This window comes from Brachyhypopomus gauderio, unplaced genomic scaffold (genome assembly GCF_052324685.1).
Source record: "Brachyhypopomus gauderio isolate BG-103 unplaced genomic scaffold, BGAUD_0.2 sc69, whole genome shotgun sequence".
NCBI lineage: Eukaryota > Metazoa > Chordata > Actinopteri > Gymnotiformes > Hypopomidae > Brachyhypopomus > Brachyhypopomus gauderio.
Window position 1 is genome coordinate 274734 of NW_027506890.1, and position 19833 is coordinate 294566.

General features: G+C 38.1%; 2 protein-coding genes across 4 annotated transcripts; both read right to left on the minus strand.

Annotated features, from left to right (window-relative positions):
• Positions 1 to 1660: 1660 nt before the first annotated feature.
• LOC143491018 (uncharacterized) lies at positions 1661 to 6999 on the minus strand. Of its 3 annotated transcripts, XM_076989652.1 has the most exons (6): positions 6846 to 6973; positions 6670 to 6684; positions 5698 to 5843; positions 5301 to 5520; positions 4871 to 5055; positions 1661 to 3559 (listed from the first exon to the last, which is right to left on the minus strand). In XM_076989652.1, the coding sequence occupies exons 1-6, from the start codon at positions 6874 to 6876 to the stop codon at positions 3512 to 3514; spliced, it is 645 nt and encodes a 214-aa protein (XP_076845767.1). In that variant the 5' UTR covers positions 6877 to 6973; the 3' UTR covers positions 1661 to 3511. The 3 variants fall into 3 exon arrangements, 2 of the variants coding, with proteins under 2 accessions (XP_076845767.1, XP_076845766.1); XM_076989651.1 differs by having other exon boundaries at positions 1661 to 5055; positions 6846 to 6974; XR_013125065.1 differs by lacking the exon at positions 6670 to 6684 and having other exon boundaries at positions 4871 to 5520; positions 6846 to 6999.
• A 10486-nt stretch (positions 7000 to 17485) lies between these two features.
• On the minus strand, positions 17486 to 19811 carry LOC143490982 (uncharacterized). The gene is made up of 4 exons (XM_076989575.1): positions 19651 to 19811; positions 18519 to 18854; positions 18136 to 18269; positions 17486 to 17704 (listed from the first exon to the last, which is right to left on the minus strand). The coding sequence occupies exons 1-4, from the start codon at positions 19697 to 19699 to the stop codon at positions 17606 to 17608; spliced, it is 618 nt and encodes a 205-aa protein (XP_076845690.1). The 5' UTR covers positions 19700 to 19811; the 3' UTR covers positions 17486 to 17605.
• Positions 19812 to 19833: the final 22 nt, after the last annotated feature.

The following is a 19833-nucleotide window of genomic DNA, read 5'->3' on the forward strand; positions in this document are numbered from 1 at the left end:
AGTGATTGCGCCAAGGCAAAGGACATTACACCAAAAATTATGGAACTCGTTGCCTTAGACGATCAGCCGTTCTCTGTCGTAGAGGATGTGGGATTTCGTAGGCTAATAGAGCACATTGAGCCCCGTTATGTTTTGCCGAGCAGACGACATTTCTCAGAACCTTGTTTACCTGCGTCACGTTTTTATGAGAGAATTTATATTTATCTTTCAGGCCAGTCAGTTATAATAAAATTTAACTCGTATAAAATACATATATTTATCCTCTCAGATAAAAACGGTCTGCAAGCGAGTTAAATTTAATTAGTGGTCGTCCGTTGTCAGCGTTATCGCCGTTAACGGCCCACCACTAATTTTATTTTATAATATGCATTACTGTAATGTCAGTGCTAAATAAATATTTTCAAATCAAATTTTGTAGTTGATTTATTCTTTGAATAGCAATGCCTTGATTTTAGTGAGGTTAGCCATAAATCCAATGTTACTAATAATTGGCATAATGTATTTCGGTGTTTCGGTTTTCGGCTTTCGGCCTTGGTTTCCTCATTTTCGGTTTTCGGTTTCGGCTAAGAATTTTCATTTCGGTGCATCCCTATTAATTACATTAATTACAGAATTGTTATTGGCGGGAGCGGGAGTTGAATTAGTCCAGGTGATGCGGGAGCGGGACCACATATACATGTAGAAAAATCCCGCAAATGAATAGTCTAGAAAATTATAATAATAACAACGCAATGATTTCCATCAGAGGTGGGGACTCGAGTCACATGACTTGGACTCGAGTCATTAAAATTAAGACTTTTGACTTGAAAAAATATTCAGAGACTTAGACTTGGACTTTTACACCAATAACTTGGGACTTGAATTGGACTTGAACCTGTTTACTTGCAAAGACTTGAATTTTTTTTTTACCCCAAATCTAAATTTTAAAACGCATATTAATATTTATAAAGTGCGCCCCATTAATTTCATTTCCGTCCCTCTGACGCAGACCAGGCCTCTGCTTTTCCACACTCTACATGTGTGTGCATGAGCTGCAGCACAACCAATCAAATGGGGGGGCAGCGAACGTAAATTGTTACCGGGCGGGGTGTAAAATGGACATAAATTAAGTATTATATCGCGATCGATCGATCGCCAGTGGTTGGTGCCAGAGTGAACTAGTAACTCATTGAATCATAGATGTGGATCAGAGGTAAATAAACTAGATTTTTTTCAGCGTGAGAAATAGGATGTGTGGCGTGAGAGCGTGTGAAGACGGTCAAATGCGTGTGTCTCACGCTCAATGTGTGAGAGTTGGCAACCCTGTGCTCTGTATCTGAACTCAGGGAAGAGAGCCTCTCTGTGTCACCATCATATCCAGTTCTATCTCAGCATGGATTGTGATTTTGAAGACATCTATGTCGAGAAAAAAATATATTGACAAAAGTGGAGCGAGTTTTCAGCTATGGGGGCATAATTCTACGGCCTCATTGTGCACAAATGACATACAGACTTTTGGCCAGTTTGGTCTTTTGCAAATGCAATGCAGAATAGTTTACTGAAATGTCTAAAGTTGCAGATTCCTGTTAATTGTTCAGTTCTTATATTTGTTTGTCTTGTGTCACTCACACATGGACACACATGTTCTCCAAGAAACCAGATAAAAGAAGAGAGGGAAAAATGCTGTTATGGTTCTTTGTATTGTACTGTGAAAATATCAGCACTTTTTATATGAACATGGAGTTCTACTTATGACTTTTTCACAGAATATTTATTTCTGGAAAATTGTAGTTTAAAGTATGAATATTTTTGCAGCTAAGTTTAAAAAAATGAACTGTGCAATAAAGAGGTGTAATACAGAGAATACAGATTTAAAAAAGAACACGTCTATTATTTACATTGAAAATATACCTGCAACATTGGTAAAAAAAAACAAACCAAAAAAAAGACTCGAAAGGACTTGAAATTCCAAGTTTCAGACTTGGGACTTGACTGTTGCCTGTCTTTGCTTGAGACTTGACTCGGGACTTGAGGATAAAGACTTGAACTTACTTGAGACTTGCAAAACACTGATTTGGTCCCACCTCTGATTTCCATGCATAAGGAACAGGACCAAAACAACTAATCATTCAGTAAGTAAGCAATAAACTAATTCAAAATATTGGCTAAGCAACTGATCACGTGAACATGAAGTGTGCGTCATTTTGTCATTTTGATACAGAAATGGCAGAGACTGTAGACCAGGGGTCGGCAACCTTTGAGACATGGAGTGCCAACTTTAACAGTCAATGAGTGTGCCACTATGGCGGCGAGTTTAAATTGTTGACCGGGGGGGGGGGTGTAAATGGACACAAATTAAGTATTATATCGCAATCGATCGCCAAGTATAAACGCCTCCGCCGTTCGTGCGAGGTGTGCGTGCGGAGTTGCGCGCTACGGTCACTCGCGAAAGTATAATCCATTAATATAATAATTTATATTAAATTATATATATTTTTGCTGATGCTGGTCCAGCGTGTCACGTGCCAGTGACTATGCCTCGGCGTGCCATAGGTTGCCAACCCCTGCTGTAGACGGTCAACCAGTTTCAGCTGTGGAAAATTCTATTAAAACAGGCGAATACACCACAATTAAGCAAACTACAGGAAAGTCTGATGTATGGAAGTCATATTCCATTGTAATTAATGGAGATGGAAATCGGCTTGTTGTGATAGATGTCAGAAAGTGTTGGTGTACGTCACCTGACGGCACGTGTTTGGACTGTGCTAAGAAATGGGACAGTGCGATCCATCGCTATATTGCTGTTTTAATAAATACATAAGAAAATTTCAAGTACTAAATCTAATTAATTCAATTCATATTAGGATTGCGGGCGGGGGCGACAGAAATATATATATGGCGGGCGGGTGCGGGATTAAAACAAGCGATTTTTTTGGCCGGTGCGGGCGGGAGCGGGATTAAAACAAGCGATTTTTTTGGCGGGAGCGGGATTAAAAAAGCAGTCCCGTGCAGACCTCTACCTCAGTTCACTCACAGCACACCCACGTGACCTACAGGGGGCGCTGCTTTACAACTCTCAGACCCACAAATACAGGTATGTGACCAATAGTTTTGGCAATATGTGAATAAAACAAATAGCAACAACAAAATACATAAAGAAAAATACATAAATAATTGATCCACTTACAACCAAAAGGTTACATTAGCAACCTACCTTTAACTTTTTATGAGGTGATTCTTAGTATCACCTCATAAAATACTAAGTATTCTCAGCCACCTATTTTACATGCCTTACTTGTGATGGCTGTCTCTCTCCCCCCCCTATCACTGTCTGGGCACATTTCGGACATAAGGACAGATAATGAGGAAATAGTTTTCAACAGTAAATTTTGATGGTTTATCCTGGTAATTGTTTTGTTGTCATTATGTTTAGATAACAAATTGAGTCCATGCTTAAATATTCAAGTTACTAACAATAACAACCAATAATCCAATAAAATCAACAACAGCCACCTATTTCTGTTTGCTTTATTTAATTCCATGTCCTCCTCCTTCTGTGTTTCTTCAACACTAACACCACCTAGGCAGAAAAAGGTCAGGAGAGTGTGATTTACACAGTGTGATTAGCACATCTCAGTCTGGGCCATTTACCTGACACTTGCAACCAAACAATTGTAATGAATAATTCAATTTTATCCACAGAATTATCCTTATTAGAATATTGTACCAAAAATGGCTGGTGTCATATGTTAGATTTTTCACAATTTTATTATTTGCAGTAAATATTAACACCGTCACTCCCTGGCCAGTACTCTACCAAACCATGTTCAATACTCACAATGATTGTGTATTTATCAATGTCTGTCATTCTCCATCAATTGTCTCATTACCCATCACCTGTCTCACATCCCCTTCTTCTGTCTCATTCACCTTCGCCTGTCTCCTGATACCACTTGTGTATGAGACTTCCAAGCCTTTAGAGCAGGGGTGCCCACAAGTTTTCAGCTTGCGAGCTACTTGTAAGACGACCAAGTCAGAAAGATCTACCTATCGACGTCATGGGCACCCCTGCCTTAGAGACTATTATCCTTGATAAGGACTTTTTTGGGGGGGGGACTTTTACCTTTTTGTCTTTTGAGCATTTTAGTGAGTTTACATGAGTGAGATTTGAGTTGTCTCCATTCAAATCTCACTTAACCCTTGATATGTTACACACATGATTTTCTTTTTTTAATCACCAGGAACACGAGCACAATTGCATACACCAGCTATTCTGTGCAGACTGTGGGCTGCCAAAAGTGGGTGTGCTGATTTTAGTAATTTTGTACAACTTTACAAAATCAAAGGAAAATGGGGGGAAAAAAATAAGTGGTCCAAAGTCAGCCAGGTCTAACAACACAAATGACTAAGAGTTATAAGAATCGGATATTAAGTAGTACAATTACAGACATAAATGTAACTTAAACATGAATAAATAGCTAGATCACATGAATTTCAGAACAAATAACCTATGTCTAAAAACAGAATACCACTATGTGATGTGTACACTTGGAGAACAGCACAAAGTATGTGGCGTAGTGTATTTTTTCTCACTTTTGAGAAGACTTGTTCATTGAAACGTACATATTTCATACACAATAATTGTGTGTGTGTATATATACTATATATCAGTAGCGAACCGTGACCATTACCTGTCATTAGCCTGCTATTAGCCTTCTTTACTCAGAAACTGATTGTAGTTGTCAATGTTTTTATGGTAGGTCTCACAACTGTAATATAATGTAATATAAGCTTAACACTGCTCCATTTTTGTATACATTAGCTGTGAATAAGAATCAGCCTTATTAATCTTTGTCAATACTGTGAGAGTACATGAGCATAGAACACTTACCCACAAACATAAAGCACATAGCAGAATTTTAGCCACCCCAAAAGTGCTAAAACCCACAAAGGCCCACAAGGCAGAAATCTCCTTGGGATTAACCAGCGACATCACTGTACACCTCAGAGGCACCTCAGAAGCCAGAGGGTGTAGCACGGCAGGGAGGAGCAGGGCGGGTGTCGCAGCACCACACTCTAGGAAGAGTGAAAGGACTTCAGGAACAAATTTTAGGCAGACCTTAAACCTTTCAATAGACAATCACCAACATAAAATTCATGTAAATGAGGAAAGTGAAAAACATGGAGAGAGGGAGGGAGGGAGTGGGAGAGAGGGGGAAATAAATCGAATTCAGCAAAGTCAGTGACCTGATTGAAAATTCAAATTTTAAGCAGGGCATTTCATTTGTTTTCATTTCTAAAGTTGTCTAGCAGGGATATACCTGAGACATTCAACCTGACAAGTGAGTGGCTATTTTTCTCTCCAGCTTTCGCCATAAGTGAGCACTTGTACAGCCCTGCGTGTCTTACAGACACGTTACTAATGACGAGAGAGTTTTGCTCTGTGAGAGATGCAACATTCTGATAGTTTGGATACAGGTCTGCTCCTAGAGTCCCGTGTCTTCTCCTAATAATCCCCTCAGTGCTCCCATCATCAGTGACCTGTAAAGATCAAATATTTTGTACATTATGTATGTGCATTTACTAACATTTTATCATAGGTTTGCAGCAACCAACGTTTCCACAGTTTCCTCTGCACCAGTGCAGTGAGGTGATTCAAACACTCTCTGTGTTAAGCCAAGCAACAAATGTTCTGTGAGGCTGATGGGGAAATTTTACCTTGTACCAGGTTGTGGACTTGTATGCATGACTGGAAGATGAGGAATTACAGGGCAGGATGAAGGTTTTGTTGCAGTCTGATGTGTTTAGTACAGTTTCCTCTGTGGCTTTGGAGCCATGCACCATGCAGACTCCCACACACAATGCTGGAGAAACCGTCACAAAACAACCCCAATTGCTTAGCAGAAAGGCACTGCATAGCGATTCACAGTGATGATTTATTAAAAAGTTTATTTTAAAAATATCTAATATAATATATTACATTAATATAATAAATGCAAGCTAAAAGTAAAGGAACATAATTAATAAAGCTCATGTTCCACACACCACAGTTTTTCATATTTTTTTAATTATAGTAGTAAAGATCCACTTTCTCTAGTTGAGGGGGTGACATTTGTCAGTTGCTGTGAAGACCACACATTTCTCGTTAAATGAACAGGCTTTCCACTAAGATTGCTTTATTACCTCAGACATTTTCCGCTAAACGGCAGCACAAAACCAGAATACATAGGAAGACTAATCATTGCTAAAACCACAAACTGAGAGTGCAGGTTTGCCAGACATTATTATTTTCATATCTTACAAATATGCACTGATCTAACCTACTGTTACCAATCACATTAACCTATACATAGAGATTGTGATCAGTCATGATTGAAAGTTCTAGTAATGTGAAATAAAATACAGAGAACAATACATTTCACAGGGTTTAAAATAGTTAAATTGATTTAAAGATCTTGATGTCTTATTACAACCTTTGAGGTATTATTTTTGTATTCCAAGCATATGGAATCCAAGCATATGAATTCTTATGGACATGATTTTTGGCTCCACTTGAAAACCAACATGGGGAAATATCAGTAATTACTTTTGTCAAGGCACTGATTGTTTAATTAGATTCATGAGCTAGAATTTACTGAAATAATTAAATTAATTTTAATTGAAAAATGTTTGCCTTTAGTTTAATGTTACCTCCATAAGCATAACCTAAAGAAGGAAGGAAAAAATAAAAGAAAAAATCAGCATTTAAATATTGATTGTAACTACTCTAGGACTAACCCTAACTGTCTTAACTAAAAATCATTATATGATTTATGCTGCAAGATAGAAAACAAACAGTGGAATGACTGTTAAGAGAATTTACTTACCTAGCATTTTCCAACATAATAATGTGATCATATTTCATCCAAGGACTATGCTTCTTTGTAACTTTGCCGTCATGCCTGCTGTTGGCGGTGTATGTGTGCATTTGTTTGGGGGTAAGGGGGAGGGATTGATGTGGGAGGTACACTGTTGTCTTCTGCTTTTGTACTCCAAAATCTGGCTATGGCATATATATATATATATATATATATATATATATATATATATATATATATATATATATATATATATATATTTATATATATATACACACACACACACACACATACATACATACACACACACACACACACACAGGGTGGGCGATTTATATGGATACACCTAGATTGTAACGCGGTGGGAGTTGGGGTCGGACACATTTGCGGTGAAGAGTGGACTGATACCTTAGCGGAGCTAGTCTCCTTTAAAGAAACCGCGCCCACACGGAGAGTGCGCGACTTACGAGGCATACCAAACTAAACTGAAACACTAACGAATGAATACAACGAACCACAGCGACTTTGAAGGAAAATACATTTATGTAAAATAAGAATTCTGAAAATAATACAAGGTACAGAGAAACACAGCAGAGACTAAAGTAAACAAGATATACAAAACCACAACGACCAAATACGCCAGACCACTAATACTTATACCCGGGGAAAAACCATCTGGAACTCAAAAACGCAGAAGCTTAGACTAAGAAGACACGAACGCTAAGACAGACGGAGTTAGACAACGTAACAGATCACAAAGCAAACACCAGGAATAAACTAAGAATGAACATGGAATGCACTACTAGGAGTAACTAAAGCTAAAACATACAACAGACAAGGAGACTAAACTAACCAAATACAAATACTTACAAGGCTTTTACACACAAAACTAGGGCTAACAATTAGAGTAACAAGAACTAAACCACCAGGTCACAAACACACACAATAACCCACAATGAGAACACAGAAAACCAGGAACTAAATACCAGAACAATAGGCCCTTTTCACAACAAAACGGAAATACGTCACCGCCGGGTAAAACAAGTTCCGGTACTCGCAGAAGATAGTTGTTGTCAATTCACCTCAGCATGGAGCGTGTGTTTACTTCATCCCTGTCGTCGCTGCCGAGACTGAATTTTAAATACGTTTCCAGTATCGTTGGAGAACATTCAACAACAAGCGGTTCCAAGTTAAATAGAGGCTACAAATTGTTTGTAGAATAATTTATTCACTTATACCAGGGTAAGCTAACACCAGCTAGCACTAGCTAGGTAACTAACTATTATTTAAGGTATAGGTAGTTCCATTAGTCATCCTACGGAGTGGTAAAACAGTCTATATTATTATTATATATATTATAATATTACAAATGATACTGACAGCTTTAGTTAACAATATCTAGCTAGGTTAAGCTGGGCGTACACTGTGCGATTTTTGGCCCATTTTCAGCCGATTTTTCACTCGTGCGACTGTTTTTGCGATCGGGCCGAGTTTCGGCTTAATCGCGTGTCGTGCATCGTATAGTTTACACAGGTAAACGAGGAGCGATTCACACCTCAGACCAACTCCCGATCAGAAATCGCAGCGTCGCAAGAATATCAAACATATTCAAGAGGGGAGGTTGATAACACCTCAAAATGTCTCACCCCCCTACACTTATCCTTTTCTGTTTATTTAATGTTATGCTTCCCCTTATCTGTTCACCACCTGTTTTATTGTCACCCACTCACACACAGAAATTAACAGAACTTACATTAACAATAACACTTTGATGCCTACATTAAAATTCCTATCCTGGAACATCCGGGGAGTCGGCTCACAGGCAAAAAAAACAAAAATATTAAATCACATTTCCAAACTAGCAGACATTTGCTTATTGCAAGAAACTCATCTATCCCCATCTGACAAAAACGCACTACACTTTAAACATTTTCACCAACCATTTTCAGCTACATACAACAGTAAACAAAGAGGAGTCTCCATAATAATTAAAAAAAATATCTCATTCACTCATAATACAACCATTGCAGACTCTGAAGGTCGCTATATTATTATCAACATAACAATTAACAATCAACCTCTAACAATATGCAACTTATATGGACCCAATATAGATAATCCAGATTTCTTCCATACCATCTTTACTACCTTAACCACAACTTTCGACCTACCTATTATTATAGGAGGAGACTTCAACTCCGTTATCAACCCACCTATTGACAGAAGTAACACTAACAACCGCATCTCACAGTCAACCGTTACCATAAACCAATTCATGAGTGATTTTGGTCTTTGTGATGGCTGGCGATTACAACACCCATCAGCAAGAGAATTCACATTTTACTCACCAGTTCACAAATCTTACAGCCGCATTGATTATTTTCTTTTTAGTAATTCACTTCTACCCAACATTACAAACACACAAATACATCCTATTATCATCAGCGATCATGCCCCAGTCACTTTTACACTACTCCTTGACAAACCAAACCCTAAGAACAGATGGCGTTTCAACACTTCCCTACTCAATGATACTCAGTTTAATACCCTTATTAAAAGAGAGTGGGCATCCTATCTGGAAATGAATGACTCTCCAAATTCATCCCCATCAATTCTCTGGCAAGCAGGAAAAGCTGTACTAAGAGGTGTAACAATTTCGTATTCCTCTTATAAAAAGAAAAAAGAGGCCAAACATGAAACAGAACTAGAACATAAAATAAAACAACTTGAAACATTACATGCAAACAACCCTCAAGATGAATTTGAAAACGAAATAAGAAAATACAAAATGGAATTAAATGAAATTATTAATAAAAAAACACAATTTAAAATCCAACAACTCCGTCAAGAACAGTTCCACCATAATAACAAATCAGGTAAATATCTAGCTAATAAAATCAAACAAAATAAAGAAAGATTTACAATAGCCTCTATAAAAGACTCAACAGGGAGGCCAACCCAATCACCAGAACATATAAACAATATCTTCAGAACCTTTTATACAAATTTATATTCATCAACAAAAGAAAACAAACAAGAACATATACACTCCTTTCTAGATAATATCCACTTGCCACACCTTAACCAAGCCCAAATGAATTCACTTGAAATACCAATATCAGAAAAAGAACTTTTAACATCCCTCATGAACATGCCCAATAATAAGTCACCCGGGCCAGATGGCTTCCCTGCTGAGTTCTATAAACATTTTTGGACCATACTCAACCCTTTATTTCAGAGATTAGTCTTAGAAATAAAACAATGCTCAATAATCCCGGACCACATGAACAGTGCTTCAATCTCACTCATTCTGAAACCAAATAAAGACCCAACTCTACCATCTAGCTACCGACCTATATCTCTCCTAAATGTCGATCTTAAAATTATTACAAAAACCCTCGCACACAGACTTGACAAAATTATCCCATCCATAATTCACCCTGATCAAACCGGATTCATAAAAGGCAGACATTCATCAAATAATACACGCAGACTTTTCAATCTAATTGACTACTCAATACAACAAAAACTAGAAACAATCATCGTCAGCTTAGACGCAGAAAAAGCATTTGACAAAGTAAATTGGTCCTTCCTCATATCTACTTTACAGAAATTTGGATTTGGAGAGTTATTCATTGACTGGGTTAAAATTCTTTACACTTCACCAACAGCCACGGTAACTACTAATGGATTAATATCACAAAGATTCACATTACACAGGGGATGTAGACAAGGATGCCCACTCTCTCCATATCTATTTACTATCTTTATAGAACCACTTGCAGCAGCCATACGGCAAAATAATTCAATAATCGGTATCCAAACAAACAATACTCATCATAAAATCTCTCTGTATGCAGATGATATTTTACTATTTTTACAGAAGCCCCACAGCTCACTAAGTGAAACTATTCACCTCATAGAAATCTTTTCTAATATATCTGACTACTCAATCAATTGGCAAAAATCATCCATTCTACCAATATGCAATAATAGCTGGGATATGACAACTAACCCACCCCCAATCCCCATCTGCACATCTCATATCACTTATCTGGGTGTTAACATTTCCTCCAAACTGTCTGAGTTATTTACTCTCAATTACACCCCATTACTCAAAACCATAACAGACAATATCCATCGATGGATGAATCTTCCATTATCTCTTATTGGTCGAATAGCTACAGTTAAAATGTCTATCCTCCCTAAGGTCAATTACCTTTTTTCCATGATACCCACTCACCCAACAACTTCCTGGTTTAATTCACTCGACTCAATAATCATCAAATTTTATTGGAAAAATAAACCACCAAGAATCAAACTAAACACACTTCAACAACCAAAAACACAAGGTGGACTTAACGCCCCAAATTTTTATCAATACTTTCTTTCCAATCAATTGCAATTTATATTTAAATGGATTCACCCGTACCAATCAGACAATATTCTCCTAGACTCTGAACAAGCCCACAGTCGCAATATTCCACTCTCAGATCTTCCATTCCTCAGCCAATCAGCTAAATCACTGCCCTGTTTCAAGTCTTTAACAATATCATCTGCTCTGTCAGCCTGGTGGAAATTCCATAAAATTACTAAGTCCCCCTTATCCCCATCTAAATTAACCCCTATTTGGAACAACCCTGACATTTTAAGCAACCAAAAGACACTACACTTCCATACATGGTCAAGCAAGGGTATAACGCACCTACAACATATTCTCCACAATAACACCATAGTCCCATTTAGCAGTTTAATCCAGGGGTATGGCATCAAGAGTAATCAATTCCTTCAATATTTACAAGTTAAATCAGCCATACAAGCAGGGTACAATAAATTAACTATAAACATAAACCATCCACCTTTAATATCTGCATTAATGAACCTAACTCCCAAAAAATTACTATCTAAAATATACAAAACAATTTCCAAAGCCGATAACTCTCTCTACATCCCCACATCCAAATGGGAAGTGGACCTATTGATCACCCCCGATGCCGACTTCTGGACCCAGATATGCAAAAATATTTACAGTATGTCTAATAACTCAAACTTACAATTATTACAATTCAAATTCCTTCACAGAATATACTATACTAATGAGAGATTATCAAAAATGGGATTCACTACTAACATCTGTACTAATTGCTCTCAAAATACCCCTGACACATACATCCACGCTTTCTGGCATTGTACACCCATTCAACAGTTCTGGGAAAAAATTATAAAATCCCTATCAGTCATCTTTGATTCCCACATCCCACTATCCCCATCCCTCTGCTTACTGAATGACGTAGCCAACACTAATCTTAATAGCACTAATACGAAAATGCTTCTTATAGCTTTAACCATCGCCAAGAAAACAATCCTCATGAACTGGAAAACAAGACATAAAACCGACATCTCACTCTGGAAAAATCTTCTTCTGGACTATATTACTCTTGATAATACACCCGCTTCTAATACACACACAGATACAGATTCTCTGTCCATATGGGTTTCAACACTAACTTCTCTTCTGAAATGACATTGTTACCTTAGCCTGTGAGCCTCACACCCCCCCTTACATACAAATACAATACATGTAAACATAAAACATACTAAAGATCTTATATGTATATGTGCACCTGAATGCACACACTAACACAAACGAACACTAAACAGCAAATATTTAACTTATATATCTGCATATATCTCACCTCACCACACCTATACACACATGGGCACATACAATCACACACTCATGGACAAACACAAAAAACTGTAATATTTAAATAATCCCTCCCCCCTTTCCTCCCTTTTTTTTCTCCTTTGTATTATTTTACCCTTTGGTCATATGTTCTTCACCCCAGAGTATTGTTATTGTCATGTTATATGTACAAAAATAAAAAAATAATAAATAGAAAAAAAAAAAAAAAAAAAAAAGAATATCAAACATGTTTGAAATTCAAATCGCTCCTCGTGAGAGTATCGCACTGTTGAAGCAGCTCCACGAGCCGACTCTCCCTGCTATTTAGTCGTAGTTTGAGCTGAAGCGGAGTACATGATTTAAAATATCGTACAGTGTACGCCCGGCTTTAGCAAGCCAAGGGACGTCAGCTATTGATTGTTTGGTTTACATCAGTATCAATAAAGTTCATGACACACACCAAGTTATTACGTGTTATTGTTTATTCAGTGTCCAATATAGTCGACAGCAAAGTGATGGTCAGAGCTGAATGCTACCGAGCAGAGCTGGATGCTAGCGGATCACAACTAGTTTCAGAGCCGTTTCAGTGGAACAGTTGCTGTCGCATTTGAAAGAGCAAACTCTCGACTAGTAGATGTTCGTGGTGTACTGCCAGCCGAGAGCTTGCTCTTTTCTAGCTAGATGCTATCGGATCGGGGCTAGAAGCTATCGGATCGGGGCTAGAAGCTATCGGATCGGGGCTAGAAGCTATCGGATCGGGGCTAGAAGCTATCGGATCACGACTAGAAGCTATCGGATCACGGCTAGAAGCTAGCGAACCGGGGCTAGAAGCTAGCGAACCGGGGCTAGAAGCTAGCGAACCGGGGCTAGATGCTATCGGACCGGGGCTAGATGCTATCGGACCGGGGCTAGATGCTATCGGACCGGGGCTAGATGCTAGCGGACGTACGTGTACTCCCAGCCGAGAGCTTTATCTTTCAAACGCGGACAGCAACTGTTCCACTGAAACCGGCTGGGAACAGTAACAGTACCGGGGACAGTAACAGTACCAACTTTTAGCCGCGAGCTTCCTGCTATGTAGTCTGCAGCAGTGAAATGCTGGCTACACACAAAGATGCTCCATATCACAAAGTTTTCCCCTTCATCCCTCCTAATTGCACAAACCCATCTGCTCGTCGTCAGCCGGAAAACCATAGAAACTGAGATACGACTGTTTTTGCTTCGAGATCGAGCACCCTGGTGCACTGCAAAAGCTCGTTATTGGACTCTGCCATTGTTTAATGTGTAACGGAAGTAACTTTACCCTGCAACGAGAGCTTCCGGAAGAAAAAATGCGGAAGTGTGAAAAGGGCCTATAATGAAACAAACAAGAAACAGGTGAGAAGGCAAATAAAGGCAGGATTAATACAAAGGTGTGGCAGACAGGAGGAGGGCGGAGCCAAGCGTGACATAGATAAAATGGGAATGGTTGGTGATATTAACTTACTGTTTGTGGCACATTAGTTAATGTAACTTTATTCTTTCATGAGTTATTTACAAGTTTCTGACCACTTATACACAGTGTGTGTGAGCACTTTGAACAATGGGTAGCACTTTGAACATTTTTATAAGTGGTCAGAAACTTGTATATAACTCATGAAATAATAAAGATATGTTAACACTAAGCACACCATTGTTTTTCTTGTGAAATTCTCAATATGTTTGATGTGTCACATGACCCTCTTCCCTACTAAAGTTGGATCCAAAATGGCCAACTTCAAAATGGCAGCCATTGTCACCACCAATCTTGAAGAGTTTCTCCCTCCCATATAGTAATGTGCCACAAACAGGAAGTTAATATCACCAACCATTCCCATTTTATTTAGGTGTATCAATTGTCGTGGAAATTTTCTGGAAATGGATGAGGACTCAGACGTGGTTAAATGATTAATTTATTACAAAAATATAAATATATATAAATAGGACAAAGACAGATACAAGACAGACACAGACATGAGAGTCTCATTCAAGCATGACAACTCTGAAGACAGGGGGGCAGTCCCCCTGCTTATATACAATCTTAAACACAATTCAGCAGTTCTAACAGCAGGTTATCTTTAGCACAGCATGTTCCAAAACATAAGCGTTAGCAGGCTACATTGTCTCACATGTGTGTATCTCCTAATATGGACTTCCCTAGAGTTAGCGGAAGCAACTGATGTATCAGTTGAACACAGAGAAAGCTGAATGACCCAAGACTAGTAGCCTAGTGACTACCAGTTAACAGAGTGTTCTTACCCTCAGCACTCTCCCTGACCTGGGTCACGTATAGCACACATGCATAATATGAACTAAACATGGTACACTGAATCACACTACTTCATTATTGTAGTCCTTCTGCTTAGTCAGAATGGACATGTCCTAAATCATAAAGTTCATAATGATCTCTTATAATAAATAAACATGATCTAATCAATGATAATTAGTCAATAATCAATTTCTCTCACACCATACACATGGCCCACCCTGTATATTGCAGACTATATGAAGCCATTTTGGTGTCCTTGCATTCTTCTCTCTGTGAATATGCTTCAATCAATTCGATCCATCTAACAGGACCAGTCAGCTACACAGAACAATCATTCAAATCCTCCAGCAGGCCCGTGGGCCTCGTGATTTTGCTGCTGAAACAAGCCCCTTGCTTTTGTGTGCACGGACTCTGTACAGCATGTGTTAAAACACGTGTGTGGAGTACCACACAAATCATGCACCAGGTGACTCTGGTATTGTAGTCTTCATTCAGTGTTTGCCTGGCACGGTATCTGAACATCTAAACTGTACATGACATTTACATACCTGTCAAGTGTCCCGTTTTGGCCGGGACAGTCCCGTATTTTACTTCTCTGTCCCGGCGTCATCCCGTATTTTTATTTTCCCGTATTTGTCCCGTATTTTCAGTTTTCAATTTTAATTTTTTTTTAAAGCATTCATGTGCCGCTCCAAACAGAATTCTGTCACTAGCCTCGCGAGAACTGCCACCCAGAATACTGCAGGTGGAACAACAAATCAGAGATGGATTTAACGAGAGAAGGCAGTCCTGCCAAAAAAGCTAAGCGTACATGTAAGTACCTTGACGAATGGGACAGGGAATTTACTTTCCTAAAGAGGAGCATGAAGGGGCATAGCTACTCATTCTGTAAGATTTCTAGCTGTGATTTTAGTGTCTCTCATGGGGAAAGGAACGATGTCCGTCAGCACGAACAATCTGCCAAGCACAAACTAAAGGCACAGAAATATGCCCAGGAGATGTCCCCATTTGTAGCTAGAAATACCACTAGAAAATTTAATTTTTTTCATTCATTTGTAGTTCAAAACATATTTGGGGTGTTTTTTCTTCACTTTTTGCCACTCCAAAGATGTTTTCGTTTCTCCTACAGCCTCGATTGTAGCTATATGCAAATAACAGATTATGCAAATTAGGCGATTGTCACATACGGGAAATGTCCCGTATTTTTAAATACAACACTTGACAGGTATGCATTTATCGACATGGACAGGTTCTGCATTGTTATAGAAGAAAACACCAGATATTCACAAAATGTGTGATGAATGACAGTTTAGTTCATCGTGCAAAATATATCTAGGGTTAAAAATACAATTAAGCTTTATTTAAAGAATTTAGTGAAGGCAGGTGATTTTTGACCCATAGGATTCATTTAACTATACAGCATCCAGAAAGCTTTACTGAAGTGTTTTGTTGTCTCCCTTAACAAATGATACTAGAACAAAGAAGATACTTCAGACTCCAAGGATACCAAGGAACAGTAAAAGTATCTCTCTCTTGATCTCTCGATTTCTCTCTCTCTCTGTGTGCTGCGTGTATGTATGTGTCTGCACGGTGTGCATGTGTGTGTGTTTTGTTTTGACCCCTTAATGGTCATGATGGGCAAGGGGGCAAGAAAACAGAGTGACTTACTAAGCCTGTAATGAGTTGAAATGTGTGGCATGTCCAGGTTCTTTACAATGTATTTGTTTCTCTTTTAAGTTTTCTCTTCAGGCATTTTGAAGTAATCCTATTTTAGGCATAGTTATCTCACATACAGTCCTGTGCAAAATTCTTAGGCCACCCAAGCAAATTATGTTTATATTCTTTCAAAAATAAAAAGTTTTGCGGTGTGACGAGACAGAGTGCGGTATAAGACACCCAATCCTTCCTGCTCACACTACTCATATAATGTTAGGTTGGGTAGTGTGAGCAGTGTGCCAAAGTGAAAGTTCATCTGAACACTACACCACTGTTTCATCTATAGCACTTACAGTAATTGCATTTCAAGACTTTTGAGCTTCTTTTTGTTAGGCTGAAATATTTTATATATTCCAATGTCAAACATAGAAGAAAGGGTTGAGAATCAAACTTGTATTCTTCCATTTCACAAGATGTCAGCTTTATTTTTTGGAAAATATATGCACAAGATTTGTTACTTTTCACTTTGTTACTATTAGTGTTTATTTGCATTAATCTTTAAGGCATTCATATTTATATATTATAGTGTCTTTATATGTTAAAAATCACTGCCAATTCAAAAGCCTATGTTGTTGGGTGTCCTATGACTTTTGCACAGTAATGTAGTTGGACTGAAAGAGCATGTTTATAAATCCCAAAATAGCTTTGGGCCTACACACATTTTGACATACTGCAGTAATACAGTCCCAGTAGGCCTCATATATAACTAAGTACTGTTCAGTTAGCAGTACCAAGGACTAGAACAAAACATACCAAGGCTTCATTAAACCACTATGCTACCCACACCTGGATCCAACTAGCATACGATCTTAGTCCCCAAATTTAGTTAGGGTAATGAAGTGTTCATTTATTCCTTTAATATTTATCTTTATATATTTATTAATATAGAATGTATGTGTTAAAATATATATATATATATATATATATATATATATATATATATATATATATATATATATATTTACTTACTTATCTCTTAAGGTTCTTTATACATTCATCAATGTTAAGTAAAGCTGCATTGATTACATTTGCATCTGAAATGAGCTATACAACTACAGTAAAATGAAACTTTTTTCAGCTTTAGCAAACAGAGGACTTTAAGTGTTGGGTTTGTTGCTGGTATCTTGGCTTGTTTTCCCTTCTGTGGCCCCCTGAACTTCCGCTCTGCATCTTGCACACCTAAGGAAATGTTTGATCAGCAACGTACCACCAGACAGAGCAAAGGGCTGAGGTGTGAAGTCTGCAAGCTTTTCTCTCTTTCTGACATTGTCATAAGTCTTGCACTTAAATCTAAAAAAGTCAGTTATTCACTGACGTGTTGTTTATTATTGTACATACTAAAGAATATATGAATAACAAGATTAAAACCAACTATTGCAGAATTACTACAATGCTACAGATTTTATGCTACAGCATGAAGTTGGTTTCCTGTTTTCACAGGAAGTGAGAACCAGAACAATAACCTATATTAACTTCTGATTTTAGAAATACAGACAGAGAGCCTTTTCTTCATTTGCAGATATACAAATACTGTGTATTGTGGCCAGTTATGTGGCTAGCCTATATCTGAGAGAGAGAGAGAGAGGGGGGGGTACTTTATTTGATCTCACCCAAACTGCTACGGAACAGAAGATGACTTTGGCCACACTGAGGATCAGGAAGCCCAGTGGCGTCCACGCAGCTGAAACCTCCACCGGAGTAAATGGACACGTGGATGTGGGAACTGTCGTAGCAGGGATGTGGTCTGGAAAGAGAAGATCAGTCTCACGCAAATCAAAACAGCGTTTTTTTTTATTGTAACTGTAACATTATACAGTTCAACCCAGTACCTGCTTAATATGTAATCATTTCACATGTACATTTATGCACAATATCTAATCATTAATGCGCAAATTTAACTCCTCAAAAAATGATGGTGCTGGTCAGTTGTTTGACTCGTTGTGGTCCTTTGACTCAGAAAAAGAAGTCCACCAAGGAGGATAACAAACATTACCTGAAACGTTGAGTGAGACAAATGATTCCACATCTCTGCTGCCGATGTCGGCACCCAGGAAGCACTTATACCATCCAGACTCAAAGAGCTGCACATTACGTAAAACCAGGCTCTCTCGCACACCCAGAGACGCAGGAGAAGAGTTGTTAAAAAATGTCACTTCGTTGCTTTTTCTTTTAATGATAGCAGTCTGGTCTCTGAACCAAACAATGTAGCGATACTTGTTGTTTTGATTCCTAGCTGTGCAGGGCAGTTCAATGTCATCACTGTGGCGGACCTGGACATGGGTCGTGCTCACCAGCATCCAACCAAGCAAAGAAAGCACAAAGATCCATGCTGGAATAATAACAAAACCTATGTGGATGAATATGAAACCATGTGTTGTGTAGGGGAGATAATACAGATGGTAATATTAATGTATTGTATCCAAAGAAATACTGAGTCTAAAAGCAACGTTATCAAAAATAACAGCGGCTGCAATACATCAGTATGTATAAATATTTTCCTAAGAAAACAACATGAGGACCTAAGTTTTAAAACTCTTTAGAGCCGAGAACCCAGAATCTGTTAGACTTGCCCTCTTAGTTTCAGAATGACATCCCTCACAATACACATGAAATTAGCAAGCACTTCTAAAAAGAGCTTATGGGTAGTTGTGGCCATGAAATTACAAAACAAAATGACCGTTTCCAACTTTCCAACAGAAAATGAGGAAGGGAAAGAAACTAAAGCATAATGTTATTGTCTCATCTCTCCCAAACGTAGGTATTCGGGAGGAATATGATTGCAAGAACAGGTCTCTCTTGTAAATGAGACGCCAAGTTTCAATGGGACAACCTGTATAAATAAAGGTCTAATAATAATAATAATAATAAAAAGAACAACTACAGTGAAGGTATAGTAGGCCTATCAATATCAACAAACTAAATATATTTTCGATGCTTCCATTTGATGCTGCTAGATTTAGTCAGTAATGTTTCACACATAGGCCTATATAATTTTGGATATCATATGGTTTGACTAGCATAGTTACATTTTTAAATTATACACTACATGTTGAGATTTGAGTATAGGCATATTAAAAGTATAATAAGGGTCTATGTAACAAAAAAAGATATTTCATTTAACTTACCCAGTACTCTCTCATGCATTCTGAACGTTCCTGAAATAATTTCACTCATGATTTCGCTGTCACATTTAGGTAGACGGACACTTTGGTATTTAACTTAAAGCCACTTGCTGGTGGTCTCTTAAAAGAGAGATTCTCTTGTGTAGGATGAATAATTTAGACAGTATGTAACCCCACAGCGCCCTC